This window comes from Pipistrellus kuhlii, unplaced genomic scaffold (assembly GCF_014108245.1).
Source record: "Pipistrellus kuhlii isolate mPipKuh1 unplaced genomic scaffold, mPipKuh1.p scaffold_m20_p_26, whole genome shotgun sequence".
Classification (NCBI taxonomy): domain Eukaryota; kingdom Metazoa; phylum Chordata; class Mammalia; order Chiroptera; family Vespertilionidae; genus Pipistrellus; species Pipistrellus kuhlii.
The window spans coordinates 8,597,769-8,613,023 of record NW_023425525.1 but is presented as its reverse complement, the minus strand read 5'-3'; the positions used below and the strand labels follow the sequence as shown (position 1 = coordinate 8,613,023).

At 61.3% G+C, this 15,255-nt stretch overlaps 1 protein-coding gene across 5 annotated transcripts in view; it reads right to left on the bottom strand.

The window, feature by feature from the left end:
* The window catches only part of ADCYAP1R1 (ADCYAP receptor type I), a 42,309-nt gene extending 29,597 nt beyond the window's left edge, over positions 1-12,712 (bottom strand). For 2 of the 5 annotated variants that reach the window (XM_036453806.2, XM_036453811.2), the window contains exons 1-3: positions 12,692-12,712; positions 3,612-3,743; positions 2,081-2,186 (exon numbers count right to left, since the gene is read on the bottom strand). In XM_036453806.2, the coding sequence (XP_036309699.1) occupies positions 2,081-2,186; positions 3,612-3,662 (157 nt within the window). In that variant the 5' untranslated portion in view covers positions 3,663-3,743; positions 12,692-12,712. The remainder of the gene's footprint in view (positions 1-2,080; positions 2,187-3,611; positions 3,744-12,691) is intronic. The other 3 variants (XM_036453810.2, XM_036453813.2, XM_036453812.2) reach the window with 2 other exon arrangements.
* Between the last annotated feature and the right edge of the window lie 2,543 nt (positions 12,713-15,255).

The following is a 15,255-nucleotide window of genomic DNA, read 5'->3' as shown; positions in this document are numbered from 1 at the left end:
AATAATATTAATAGATCCCGCTAGGTAGCTGCAATGGGAGAAGCAGCACTGGTCCAGTGCCTGGCACACGGGAAACCTATGTAGGTATTGGCTGATATGGTTCGTTCCAGCTGCTCATTTTAACAGTGGAGCTTCTGAGGCATAGAGCAGGAAAGAGCCCTCCCCCCTCCACCTCGCTGCTTTGGTGCCCCCACCGAGGACACTCTCCCCACCCACCCACCCGGCCCTCAGCTCTCACCTGCTGTCAGGGCCTACCCTAGGACCTAACTCAGCGGTTCTCAGACCAGCCGCCCATCAGCCTGGAGGCTTGGCCTGCATTTAAAACCACTAAACACAACTCTTGAATAAGGGTCACCATAAACATCGTTAGAACATGCTGAGGTGACTGTGAGGGCCTATGGTTCTGGCTTGGACTATAGCGTGAGCACATTGTCCTAAAAGCTCCTGGTGGCTCTGATGGGCAGCGAGGTTTGAGAACCTCGGACCCAGTATAAATCCCATCTTGTTCAGGAACCCTCCCAGAATTCCTCTCTTCCCTCTCCGGAGCACACCTGGGTGCAACCCTCTCCCCAGCACCTGCCTGCCCCCTCCTGGGAGGGTGTCCATCCTCACCTCTGTCTCACGCTCACGTCGCCCCTATGGGCTAGCCTTCTAGCCCTCCCCCAGCTGGGGCTCCACAAACATCTGTGCAGTAGCCCCGCCCCCACCTCTACCCTTCCCTCCTGGATGCTTCTTATGCTCCACCCACATGCCCCTGGCTCCTGTGATGCAAGAACAGCGGCCCCGAGCTAGGAGGCAGGACACCTGGGCTCCCGGACCACCTCATGGCCACATTTCCCATCCCCCAGACAGGAGCCTCGGACCAGATATTATGCTGGTCTCCTGCAACTGGGCACCTGTTTGGGGCCCCTGCCTCAGTTTTCCTGGCTGGTGAAGGCCTAGAATCCACTTCCAGCCTCGGTTAGGGCTGAGCCAGAGCTGGGCTGGAGGGCGGGTGAGTCCAGTATGGCCGGAGCGGCTCCATTAGCAGTTAATGTTCACTGTCTGGCCAGGGAGCTTGGCCTGGAGGGACCGTTACACATAACTGGGCTGCAGATTAATCGAGTATTTAAACAGATGGTGCTCAGAAGAGTTCCCTCTAAACAGGGAGGATCCGGAGGGAGAGGTGGGTCCTTCTAGGCTGGCCAGAGAGCCCCGCCCTCCAGGGACTGAGGTGTAAGTGAGGCTGGCCAGGCCTCCAGGGATGCCCCCGCCCCCCAAGTCCCTGGCCTTCCACACAGACCCTCGCCCTGGTTGCTGGGAATCCCGAAGTCCAGGGCGCCCTTTCCCTGTGGCCTCGGCGTCCTCTCTGCACAGCGAGGGAGTCAGGAGGAGGGGGCCACACAGGACCCCGGGTTCTCTGCCAGGGCCACACCACTGCCTGGGAACATCTGGAGATGTTACAAGGCATTCTGGGTTGTCACTGGGACCAGGGGAGCCGTGGTGTCTGAGGAAGCTAAGACTGCTAACTGTCCTGCAGTGCGGGGCCCCTCCCTCAGGGGACGCAGCGCCCCGCCCCAGGCTAAGAGCAGCCCTGGGGGAAGTACTGCCCAGACAGGCCGAGGCGGGTCCTCATTGCTGCCTCCTTTCTGGCTTCTGGCAGAGTGAGCACGGGAGGCAGAGGAGGTGGGAAGGGCCCCGCGCCTCCTGCTTGGGGTTGCCCATGTGCTCTCCAGCTCGGGCACCCGCAGCAGCTGTGTCCCTGCTGCCGCCAGGCCCAGGCCGCCTGCTAACAAGCTCTGACAGCCAACCCCAGCTCTAGCCCAGCCCCTGGGACCTAAGGCAGCCATACCCAGCCACCCAGAACAGCCCTCCCTCAGGGAGGTATCCCAAGCAGGCTGTCCCCAAGGAGGGCAGCCCAGGGCCACTGCCCGGAGCAGATCCAGGACTCCCCCGCCCCCCCCCGCCCCCCACAGGGCTCTCTGAAGGACCCGGGACCCGTCCCCTCCACCTTTCTTCCCAAGATGGCCTCAGGCGGGGGCACCCATTCTCACGGCTATGGATGTGTTGGGAGGCCATGTCCTCCCGCCAGCCTACTCACCCAGGGAGGAGGCGTTCAAGCCCATCTGCTCGTTGGCCTTCCGGATCTTCTCCAGGCACTGGGCCTGCTCCTGCTTGAACATGCAGTCCGAGTGCATGGCGGCCGCCTGCAGGGAGCGGGAGGGACGGTGGGAGGGGCAGCAAGGCTCACTAGAAGCCCTTTTCCTGAGCCCTGGGGCCAGGGTGGAGGGGCAGAAGCAGGATGAGGACAGTGATAGAGACTTCAGGGCCAGCAGGGATCCTGACATCCACTCTGTCACCGACACCATGAGGCTCTTCTTTGCCAACTCCATGTGTGCCCTTGGGTGGGTCCCACTCTGACCCTGGCTCTCAGGCTCCAAGTCTTATTAAAACAGCAGCAAACATACATACAGCACTTTACGACCTGCATGCGCTATTCTGTCATATACTATGTGTGTATACATGTACATCCAGAGGACTACAGATAGGTAGCTTTTTGCCATTTCTCTCATTCTACACATGTGAAACTTAAGTCCAGAGATGGTAAGTCACACAGCTTAGTAGACTGTATTTGGCCAGGATTTGGCCCCGGGCAGGGTAGCTCCAGGGGCCACAAGGTACTGCTGCACTACAGGGGGCCAGCAGGGCTGGGGGGAGGAGGGGCTGACCGCTCACTGTCTCTCTCCTCTGGGGGCTGGGAAAGGAGGTCCAGGCCAGGAGCAGCGGCAGCATTCAGTGGGCCTAGGAACCACTCCCATTTACTCTTGCCCCGTTTGACAGAAGAGGAAAACTGAGGCTCAGAGAAGTTAAGGAACTCCCGCCCAAGGTCCCACAGCTGCTTAGTGGCAGAGGCTGGATTCAAGCGCAGCAACAAGTAACTTCAAAGCCCTGGAGTGGCTGTCGCCTCTTAACTCCAATGTGGGGGCAGGAGCAGTTGTGTAAGGAGACGTCAGGAGCACGGAGGCAGGCACAAGGCATCTGAGCGCAAGGGCCATGCTCGGTCTAGCCCCGACTGGTCAGAGAGGTGCAGACGGCTTCCGGGGCGGGGACAGGCTGTCTGTGGCCACACGGTGAGGCAGGGCAGAGGCAGAACTCAGATCCAGGGCTCAGAGGCCGCTAGAGCCAGTGCTGGTGTGAAGTCCCAGCTCAGGGCGGGGGGCTAAGGCCTGGAGCCCTCCCACCGCCCTCGCTCTGGGAGAGACGTGAGCAGAGAGCAGGCTCCTGAGCTCTGACCTGGAGCAGGGGCCGGGGGTCAAAGAACCTTAGGCAGCCCGGCCGGGGTCCTGCACGGTACACATCCAGGATGCACAGCTCAGAAGGCTGCCCACGCCAGCATCGCGACACATTCGTACACTGTGCAAGGATTTCTGGCCACGTCGGTGGAAGGTCTTGAGGATGGGACACCCTTTCTAATTCACAGACGTGCTGGATGGTCCCGTGAGGGTGCTGGCAGAGATACCAGCTGAGGGCACGCCAAAGACGGGGTTCTCTGGGGTGGGGGCTCAGGGGAGCTGGGGGCTCCAGCTGGTGGGGTGGAGGGGAGCGGGGAGGGTATGGACCTGGGGCCTTACCAGAGGCAGCAGCAGGAGAGCAGCCAGGCAGGCCGGTAGGATGCTGGCCATGGCGCTTCTCAGCCACAAGGAGGCTCAGGCCAGCACCACTCGCTTCCCACTCAGAGCAGCCGCTGGTCAGCCCCAAAGAGCCTGGGGTTCGAGAGAAAGGAAAGGCATGAGTCCTGCGGACAGCCTGCCCTCCCCCCGACCGCCTCCCATTCCCACAACAAGGCTCTCAGCCCCCACGGAGAGCCCCTCAAGCCTTCGTCCAGGCTAGGGGTGTCGAACTCAATCAGAGAAGGGGCCAAAATCTAAAATCCAGCCTAAATCGCGGGCCGAATGGTTTACTGAACAGTCATAAACTGTCATTGTGATGGAAACGCAGCGGAGTGCAGTGATGACAGTGCGGTACGGGCCACATTGCAAGGCCTGGCGGGACGGATTTGGCCCGCGGGCCTTGTGTTTGACACATGTGATCCAGGCTGTTCTTTATTCTGTCCCCCAACCACCTGCTGAGCACCCCCGTCTGCTAGGCACAGGGGACAGGGTGGGAGCACCCGGTGCAGGCCCCCCTGGACCACTGCGATGTGTGGGCGGCCTTCTCCTCTGCGGCAGGCGCTGCCTCCCCATCCCCTCCTCAACGACAGCTTTAGCAGCCACACGTGTTCACGCCCGTCCCTCTGCTCAGGTGAGGGCCTGTGGACGTTCCCCCCTATGGAAGGAGCAGCAGTGACACGGGCCACTTGTCCATACGGCACCACACACTGTCCCCCTGCTCCTCTGCTCTTCCGGACGCCGGACCCGCCCGCTTTGACAGGGCAGCCAGGGTAACCCCTGAGCGGTGGGGGCACCACGCCGGGGAACCAGGACGCCTGGGGGAGCTCCAGGCTGCTACATGAGAAAGAAGCGCACCTCTAACTCGGTCCCTCAGGAAAGGCCGAGTGGTTCCAGCTGCCCCGCTGGTCTCCAAACCCCACAGCCTTCTGCACTGGCCTCTGCCAGCCCGCCCGCCCGCCTGCAGGGCCTCCTGGACACACAGTGGCTGCCGCCAAGGGAGCTGGGCCTCCCGTTGCCGGGACTCCCGGTCCTCCTGGACAGAGGCCCGCAGTGCGTGGGGAGTCGGGAGAAGAGGCTGGGGAGGCCGGCCAGTCGCAGGGGAGGAGTCTGGTTTGCCCCTCAAACTGGTCGTTAGCACAGAGTCCCATGGACCCAGGAACTCCGCTCCTGGAAGTCTATCCGGGAGAAGCGTTTGCACTTGAACAGAAGCTGGCACAGTGAGGTGACGCCCTGCAGCGCTGTGTACAGCGGCATCCCCACGAAGCCGGGGCCACAGGGCCTTCATCCCGCAGGCGCTGCTAACGGGCCCGGCACAGCCATACAATGCAACGCCGCACAGTCATGTAACAAGCATGCTTATTACTATTCAATCACAGAATGACCGAGTAGGCCCGCGTCAGGGTCACCCCGAGCCCGCAGGTGCCCGGTTCGGGAGGCCCATGCGGGCTACATCCAGACCACTAGCCTTGCACACCCCACTGGTGGGCAGAGCTGCTGTTAGCCTAGGGCCGTGGTCAGCAAACTGCGGCTCGGGAGCCACATGCAGCCTTTTGGCCCCTTGAGTGTGGGTGGCTCTTCCACAAAACACCACAGCCTGGGCGAGTCTATTTTGAAGAAGTGGTGTTAGAGGAAGTTTAGGTTTAAAAAAATTCGGCTCTCAGAAGAAATTCCAATCGTCGTACTGTTGATATTTGGCTCTGTGGACTAATGAGTTCGCCGACCACTGCCCTAGGGCCATTGTGCCCAGGTTCTTGGCCCATCCATGCCTCCCTCCTCCCTTCCTCCCTCTCTCTGCCCCTCCAAGCTGCCCTCAGCCTCTCCGAGCTAAATTGGGGGACAAACAAGCACCCAGAGCAGTGAAAGAAAAGTAGCCACAGGCAGGCTCCAGGAAAGGGGCCGTCTTAGCCCCCTGCTGCTCTGCCTGCGTAGGGCTCACTCAAAGATGCTCAGGGAGGCCTTGGTACGCCCAAGAGATGCTCTGAGAAGCCCAGTGGCTATGGGGGTGCCGGCCCAGCCTCTGCCCTGTGGTTCAGGAAAGACTCCCCTGGGTGCCAGCTGTGCACAGGGCTCTCCCATGCCTGCTGGCACAGGCTGCCTCTGGATGACCTGGCACTAGCGGTCCCCGGAGGCTCAGTCACCTCCACTATCCCTGGGGAGCTCCAGGCCCTGTCCGCCATGCCTGGCGGGACCCCGGGAATGCTGGCCCCGCTCAGCACATGCAGGAGGCTGGCTCTCCCCGCCAGCAGAGGGCTCCAAGGAGAACCACAGGCAGTCTCTGAGACCTGGAGCTGACTCTCCCGCACGGAGGCCAAAGGATGGTGAGGTGCAGTCAGGAAGGCCTCCATGCCTACCTCTGTCAGCCCCTCTAGCCCGGAGGCCACAGCCTGGGCCGACTCTGGCCCCAAGATGCGCTCTGACCTATTAGCCCTGTGCTCTACCTGCCCTCTCACCACCCCCCACCCCCCGAACCACTGAGGTGTGTTCAAAATACCCCTGACCGGCTGAGCGGGGCGCTCTGGGGCCTGGATGGGTGTCAGGCTGATTACAGCTCTCCAGGCGACTCTCACGTAGAGCAGAACCATGAACCTGCTTAACCTCCATCAGCACCAAGAGAGCTAGCCCCGAAGGGAGAGCGGCTTCCTTGGCTCTGGCTGCTCTACAGGGCAAGCAGGTGGCAGCCGGCAAGCAAGGGGTTAGTGTACTGAGGACTGGCTGATGCCGAATTTTCTCTCTCTCTCTCTCTCTCTCTCTCTCTCTCTCTCTCTCTCTCACACACACACACACACACACACACACACACATACACACACACACAGGTCCACAGAGAAGATCATAAAGACATTTATCCCCAGGGCACCCACTTGAAAGCATCAATACAAAATACAAACAGCCCTGCGTGGAATACACAAAGGAGAGGAGGAGGTGCCTTCGGGGCTGACAGACCACCACACACACACACACACACACACACTCATACACACACACACACACTCATACACACACACACACACACACTCATACACACACACACACTCTCACACACACACACAAACACACACACACACACACTCTCTCTCTCTCTCATTCTCATTCTCTCTCTCTCTCTCATCCCAGCAATGCAGCAGCACGCTCCCCCGACCAAGAACAAAGCTGTGTGCCGATGCAATCGCACCGGTGTGTGTATCCGACAGGTGACATGTATCATAACACACACTTCACACACTCACTGCGCAAAGGCACTCTGCTCTGCAGAGGCAGCACGATCTGTTTGGATTCTGATGGAGGAGTGACACACGCAGTCATTGCACTCCAGGCCTGTGCGCGTGCGCGCACACACACTCACGCACACACACACACACACACACACACACACACACACACACACACACACACACACACACACACACACACACACGTTCCCGTGGGGATGAGGACAGGCAGGTGCTCACCTTGCTCCTGTCAGGGCACCCCGCAGCCAGCACTGCAGTGGATTGACACACGCTGGGACCCACTCTTCCCAGCAGCCTGCTTCGTCACCCGGCTGCCCAGGCCCCGGGGTGAGCCAGGAGCAGGTGTGGCTGGAGCTCAGGGTCACAGGGTGGGCAGGTGGGACCCTCTCAACACGAGCCTGCTGGGGAACCAGACCTGGCCAGGTTCCCGGTTCCCACTACGGTCCCCTCTCTCTTCCTTTTATTGAGATGTAATTGCTAAGGAACATTATATTAGCTTCAAGCCTACCACATCATGATTCAATAGCTACAGACTGCGAGTGATTGCCACAGAAGCCTGGTAAACATCCATCACCTAGTTACACAATTTTTTTCCTGGTGATGCCAACATTCATGATCGATTCTCTTAGCCCACTGCTGTCCTCACGTGCTCACCCTCCCCCACTACATCCGCCCCTGCCCAGCTGGATGCGGACACACCGGCCGTAGCTCCCAGGCCCTGGCCTTCCCACTCCCCCACCTCCACTGGGATCACCTCCAGGGTCACCTCCTGCAACCTCTCCAAGACGGCGACCTCTCAGTCCCTCCAGCACCCCGGCTGGACTGCTCTCAGAGCTTACAATATCAGACCACCTGCCCCAAACCTGGTACTTCCCGGGCCATGCCAATGGCTCTTCTGCCCTGTGGATGCCACCCTGGGCCTGCCAGCCACAGCCCTGCCAGCGGCCGCCACTCCTCGCCCTGGCTGCCTTCCTCGTTGACTCCCCCCCGCTGCCAGTAACCCCCTCACAGGTCAGGACCCTGCTTTTGCAGCCTGGGGCGGGACTCTCCCCTCCTTCAGGGTTGGCCCGGCCCCTTTGGCCCAGCCACACAGTGTCGGGATGACCTGGCCACAGACCTTCCCAGGCTCGCTCTTGGGTTCAGGCTCTGCTGGGGCAATTTAGCGCCTGATTTTGAGGACAAGAACCTCTACTTCCTGACATTTGCGGTGGTGGCCTTAGGGACAAGCCACTCAGCTCTTCTGTGCTTGTTGGATTATCTGTAAAATGGGAACAATGGTGAAATCTACCTCACAGATATTGCTGTGAGACACCAACCCGTTTATCTAAGGGAAACTATAGAGTCTATAGTAGGGGTGTCGAACTCAATCAGAGAAGGGGCCAAAATCTAAAATCCAGCCTAAATCGCGGGCCGAATGGTTTACTGAACAGTCATAAACTGTCATTGTGATGGAAACGCAGCGGAGTGCAGTGATGACAGCGCGGTGCGGGCCACATTGCAAGGCCTGGCGGGACGGATTTGGCCCGCGGGCCTTGTGTTTGACACATGTGGTCTATAGCATTAGCCTGGCTCCCGGGGAGGACTACCCATGTGTTAACTATTCTTGTTCTCTTTCCACTTGCGTTCAGCCCTGTGTCACGTGCAAAATGGAAGCAGCAGGCTAGCTGCACCTTTCCTTACTAATGACTAACATTTATTAAACATTCAGTACGTGTCAGACATGCTTCCAAGCATTAAATGCTCATTAACTCATCGCACCTACTCAAACCTGTGAAGTGGTTACTAGCATGATCCTCCCTCAGTAGCTGGGGCCGCTGAGGCCCAGAGAGGGTACCCAGCCTCCCTAAGGTCACACAGCCATGTGGCAGAGCTGGGACGTGAACCCAGGCCACCTGGCTCCCGAGGTGTGCACTCTGCCCCGATGCTCCTGCCAGCCTCTGCCACTGCTGAGGGGAAGACCAGCTCAGAACCCACGGACACCCCACGAGGGACCCTTGTCACGCCTGGGGGACTGGTCAGGCCTCCTGCTGTCCCCCGCCCATACTTCTCTCCTGAGGAAGAAGCAACTCTAAGCACAGCATTTCCGACCTCAAGTGGACTTTCAAAGCCACCTCCCAGGGGTACGGAGTGACCCGTGGAAACAGACTAGAGATGAGGCGACACTTCCCAGAGACCCCTGTGCGGAGTGTGGCCCCCCCGCCCGGCAGGAACGGCTGTGTGACAGGTATCTGGGCCGGAAGGGAGTCCGCCTCCCCATCCGGGTTCGGGGAGGCCTGCCCTCCTCAGGCGCCACCAGCGCAGCCACGGACCTGGATGGGGAACTGATAAGAGCAGCAAGTCCTGGGATGAGCCACTTTGCCAGACACACACGAAAATAGTATCATGTGTGGTGACTCACTGGGCTCCCCGCTTTCCTCAGAGACCCTTCAGCATCCTGTCCCGTCCCCACCCCGCCCCACGCCCTGCACTCCCCCTCTGCAGCCCCGCAGCAGAAGTTGGCCCAGCTCCTGGGATGGGACACCTGCCCCTCCGAGCAGGTCCCTGGGGAGAAGCTCTACTATCTTCCCAATGTGTCTTTCCAGGCATCCCTTAGCCCACTGGGCACCCCCACAGGGGAAGAGCAGCACCCCACCCCCGTTCCAGGGGGCACACAGGTTTCCCTGTGGTCGCCCTCCTGGTGGAGGCGGGCACAAACCTGGGCACGGGGTGGATGGAAAGGAGGCTCTGGTGAACCCCAGGGGTGTGATGCTGGTTTGTTTTCAGTCCGGAATGTGGTCTCCAGGGGTCCTCAGAGTGGGAGACCCATCACAGGGACATAGTGGAGGCCTGTCTGGATGGGGCGCTCAGGCCAGGTGGGGAGCCTCCCTGGGCACTGACCCATAAAACAGAGGGGCCCTCTGAGCTCCAGGCTGAGTGGAGGGTGGCATCCCAACCCCCTCCTCCTCTCTCCCGGGGGAAGAAGCTTCAGCCCTTAGCCCTCAGCTCCTCCATTCTTCAACCTCTGAAACCACCACTCCCTTCCAGCCCAGTCTTGGCAGCCCCTCTGGTGGGTCAGATCCAGCCTGTCACCCCGTTTTGGACAGCCAGCGAGTCAAGAATGATGTTTACAGTTTTAAAGGATCAGAGGGGAAAAAAAAAAAAAAAAAAGGAAAAGCCTCGCCTTTCACGACACACGAACACAGTGAGATTCAAAATCCCATAAATAAGCTCCTCAGACACAGCTGGCTGCCTCCACGCTGCCACCGCAGAACCGAGCGGCTGTGACAGCGTGTGGCCAGCAGAGCCTCAAACACGGACGACCCGGCCCTTTGCAGAAAGGTCACCGGCCCCTGTCCTCGTCCCGTGCCACACGCACTTCCTGCGTTCGCTCCCTCGCATTAGGAACAATAATGGGCTTGCATTAGGATTCCTATGACAGTTCTTTGGCAAACATCGGGGTCCCAGGTACATGGAGAACTGAGGGTGTGTGCCTCTTTGTCCCTCTGTCTTCCTGCTGCCGCATGTTCCGTGCCAGCGCTCTGGCAGGTGTCACGGGAAGCCTGTGTGCTTCCCTGGCTGTGTGTCACCCCCTCTGTGTGTGTCACTGCGGGGGAGGCTGTCACCATGGGCCTGTGACGGCATCCAGGGCCCGGTGCAAACACATCGCAGTTGATTTGCTGCCTGCGTGCTACCTGGCAGCTGGACCGCTAGGCCCAGCCGTTCGGACTCCGGGCTCGGATTCCTCCGCCCGCCCCGAGTAGAACACCCCGAGGCAGCCCCGTCCGGGCCACCCGACTTCGGCTCACACACCTCCGGGGCGAGAACCCCGCTGTCCGGCAGGGATGGGGGTCATGCTGGGAGCTCTTCCAGGTACTGCGCTGAGCCTGGCTCTGCCCTCTGGCCGACGGCATGGGGTGTCTGTCCTCTCCTCCGCGCCAGCCAGCCCTTGGTCAAGGAAACCTCCCCCCACCCCCGTCGCCCCCCCCAGCCGGGGAGCCAGAGGCCTGAGGCCGTGCCCCCAGAAAGAAAGCCACCTGAGCGCCTGCCTCTCCGAGCCTCTCGGTTCTACACGATGGTAGCCACCCATTTTGTGTGTTTGCTTATTCGACACAAATGGAGAGAGTACCCCAAAGTAGGGGCATGGCCGAGAGGGTGGTCGCAGGAGAGAAAATGGGTCCTGAAGCTTTCAAGCCCCTGCCCATCTTTAGCCAGATTAGCCCTGAGAATGCAGAAAAGGGTCCTTCCAGGGGCTCCCCACAGCCATGTCCCCTCACTGTGAGGGGGGCAGACTCCCTGGGTCTTGTCCCAGACGCAGCACCCCGGGTGAACTGCCCATGGTGGGGAGGCAGGGATGGGCTGCCTCCCAAGTCACCCCACACACACACTTGTTGATGGATTGGTTGGCAGAGCTGGCCCCGGGCCTGTCTAATGTACACGTTCAGATTTCAGCTCGTGTCCAGACTGGCACCTCTGCTTGCCCTCTCCAAGGTCAGTGGGGACCAGGAGCCCGATTCATCTGTACCTGTGGGCTCTACCAGCCCAACCCACCTGCACCCAGCACCCAGCTCAGATTGGGGCCTCCTGGGAAAATCTGGGTGCTGCTGCTACCTCCCCCCACGCCACCCCACCCCCAGACTCAAATAGTATCGCATCCCCTTCTGAAGCCCACAGCCACTCAAATGCCTCTAGTCTGGCCTTCTGGGTGCTTCTCCGCCTGGGCCCAGTGGCAGCCTCAAGGCAGGCAGCTCTCCACAGATGAGTGTAGCCCCATCCGTCCCAAGCCCCCTTCCCCCAGCCCCCCACCACCCAGGCTGCTCACAGGAAAAGCCGAGTGTGTGCCTGGCTTTTTGTGTTTGCCGGCTGCGTGGGTCCCAGGGCTTTGTGGGGCACTGCGAGGCTGGGGGAGGTGGAGGAAGGGGAGCTGACGCACTTGCATGGAAAGCAGGCACATGGCCTGGAGTATTGAGGGGGGGGGGGGTCTCCCCTCCTCCCCCAGCACCTTCCAGAGGAGGCCTGAGCTCCTTCCGGGGGCCAGGCTCCACTCCCCAAAGGCATGTAATATAGAATCAGCTTCTGCGGGGCTCCCTTCCGAGGCCCCAACTCGCCAGGATGAGGCCCCTCCTCCCACTCCTGCGCCAGGAACCTGGGCCTTTAAGGCAGCCGCAGGGTCTCCGCCAGGCCCATGTCAGCCTGGGCGGCAGGTGCCCTTCTCAACCACAGGCCCCCATGGCGTTTCCCAGGGGGACCCCCCAAACCATCCAGCCCCAGTCCCTCCACGCTGCGGGAAACCGAGAGACAGCAATCCCAAATGTGTCACCTCAGCGGGGCATTCTATTCTGGCTCCCAGCCCACCTCCTACCGAGCACATCGCTTGCTCAGCCCTCAAAGCGCCTGGGACCTGCGGCATCCAGCACCCGGGGACCCTCAGCGTCGCCTTCCCCGGTCACTCAGCCAGCGCGACCTTGTGCCCTGGGCAGGTCCTTACGGTTCTCACAGGTCCCTCTCTGGCCGCAGTGCGTTCCCACCTCAGGTCCTCTCTTCTGGCACCGGAAGGGGAGAAAGGGGGCGGGGGGAGGGGGGTCGAGAGGTAGCTAGGTCGACCCCACCCCCTAAGGGCTGCAGGGATCGGTCGCCCCAAGCCAGCCCAGACATTGGAGTGGAGGTGGGGGTGCCAGACTGCCGCCCTGGACCGGAGCAGTGATGGCAGGGGGCTTCCTTTTAGATTCGGAGGCTGGCCCCGCGCTGCCCTGGCCCGCTCCGGAGGGGGGTCCGCAGTCCCCGAGGGGCGAGGATTCTGGTGTGGAGGCACAGGGGCATCGGGGCGGGCCTTACCTGCTCCCGGCGGGCCTCGGGGATGCCGGGATGCGGGGATGCGGGGATGCGGGCTGCGGGTCAGCGGGGCAGACTCCGCGGGGAGGGAGCAGCGGCGATCGCCCGGCGCCGCGCAGGCTGGGATCCTGTGGCCGCGGAGTGCGCGCCGGTCCCGGGTCCGCGTGCGTGTCTCCGCCGCCCGTGGCCGCGGGCCTGCCCGGAGCGTGTGCGTGTGCGTGTGCGGGGACCGCTCTCCCTGCAGCCGCCGCTGTCACCGCCCGAGCGGGGCCCACGCCGTGCCTCCCGCCCCGCGCCGCCCAGCCGCTCTGCCTCCGAGAGGAGAGGCGCCGCCTCCGCCGGCTGCGGGCGGGAGGGAGGACAGACCCCCGCCTCCCGCCGCCGCCCCCCTCGCCTCGCCGCAGGCCGGGCTGGGGCAGGCCAATGGGCGCCGGGGGGAGGGCTCAGGCCGGGAGGTGGGAGGTGGGAGCGGGACCCCGCCCGCTGCAGAGGCACCAGCGGGAGCTGAGAGCTGCACCGCAGACCCTGGAGGACAGGATGAGGGGGCCGCTCCCCCTTTGTCGCTGGGGCTTCCGAGTGGGGCCTTCCCCAGGGTTCACCGCCCTCCTTTTTAGCCTCCCCGTGATATCCAGAGCATGAAAGCCCTGTTCTTTCCCCCTCCCACACCCTCACGATTCCGTGTCTCCTCCTCCTCCTCCTCCTCCTCCTCCTCCTCCTCCTCCTCCTCCTCCTCCGTGAAGCCTTCCTTACTCCGCAAGTCCTACTCTCCTGGGTCTGCGTCCCTGCAGCCCGCAGCCCGGCCTGAAAGATCAGCTGGCTTTGGGGAGCCTGCCTGGATGTCATCAAATGTGATTGATTTCCTGAAGAATCCTCTATGTTTAGAAAAGTGGTAGGGGCACAAAGGGGGGGGGGGGGGGGGGCCTCGCAGCTTAAATGAGCCGCTCCGGAGTCAGCCTCCTGGCTCTGGTCCCCAGATCCTGGCTAGCCCGGTAAGCCTGGGCCCCGGGGCTGGATGGCTTTCAGCCTCAGCTTCTTCATGTGCCTTGACATGCCCCATAGGTTTTCCCTGAACTTACTTATCCACTGGAGAACACATGACTGTGGCTGCTGTCACTGTGATCCTGCTGACCTCCTCCTGGTACCGATGGGTAAACCGAGGCTTCATCAGGAGACTGAACAGGTCATGCAGCCAGAATTGGTGGTGGAGCCAACTCTTGAGAACCCCCTTCCAGACAACGTATTCACCCTCTGCCCACCCCAACAGGCCATCCCTGCTCTGCCTCACATGTCAGCATCCCAAGAGCCCCATACACACACACACACACACACACACACACACACACACACACACATTCATCTTCTGCAACCAGGCTCTGGCTCCACATCAGCTGTTGTCCACCCTCCGCGTGGGCCCGAATCTTGCTCCGGCCACCTTGCTGAGCAAATGGAAGTCTCAGGAAGAGAGGGGATGTGTGACTGGGGTCTTTCCTCAAGGATCCCCATCCATCTGAGGAAAAGAGGACCGGAAGCGAGAGCTGGAGTCCATCATGGAAACTAAAGGAAGTGCCTGCGGCCCCAGAAAGATGCAGGGAGCTCCCCGGTCCGCACAGTGGGCCCATGGTTCCCTTTCACCGCATCGTGAGCACTGGCCCTGCTGGTACACCCACTGCTGGTCACCAGGACTCCCGCGCCTTCCCGTCCAGGAAAGCTTCCTGGTGGAGGAGAGCATCAGTCCTTTGCATCGAAAAGAGCGACCCCTCCTGGGAAGAAACGGGCCTGGTGCTGAGCTAGAGTCAGACAGGCAGCTAGGACTTGCCTCTGGACCTGGCTGGTTGCCCTAACCCCTGGGAGCCTGCTTCCTTCCTTGGGACAGCCCTGGCATTGTGAGGATCGAATGAGATGCGGAGTGTGAAAGTGCTCTGTAAACTGTGACCGGTCCTTCGAGGGGAGGGGAGGGGAGGCTGCAGGGGCCTCAGAGTCGGGAGGGAAACGCGGAGTGAGGAACGCGGGGGGCCCAGAGTGGAACGCTGGGTGGAGATCAGTCCTGTATGGCAGGCCCGTCCACCTGGAGCTGTCCATGGGGCTGGAGGCACGCCAGCCTTGGCTCTGAGGTTTATACTCAGTTGCAGGTGTGTTCCCTTTTCCACACTCTGAGTCCCCCAGGCCCCACAGTGGGTCCTGTATCCCATGCACTCTGTCCTGCGTCGCAGATGTATGCCATGGTGTGGGCGGTGAGCAGGCTGGCGTGGGCACGCCTTCTTGTCTGCCTGGGCAGCCGCCGGCTGGGGCAGAAGCCCAGCCATGCTCTACTCACAGCCTTCCAGTCACCTCGTCTCGCTTTGCTTCATGGCCCCGGCCAGAGGGTGAATCTGGCCAAGCACACACGGGGGGCAGTCAGGGCTCCGGGTACCGCTGTGCGATGTGTGCCCCACACGAAGGGATGTGGCCAAGGGGCAAGTGGGGTTAGAAGTCCAGCTCCTGCTCTGCCCACTGCCCACCAGTTCTGGCACACAGAATCCACCCCCAAAAAACAGGTTTCTAGTAAGTTCGGGGGGGGGGGGCACCTC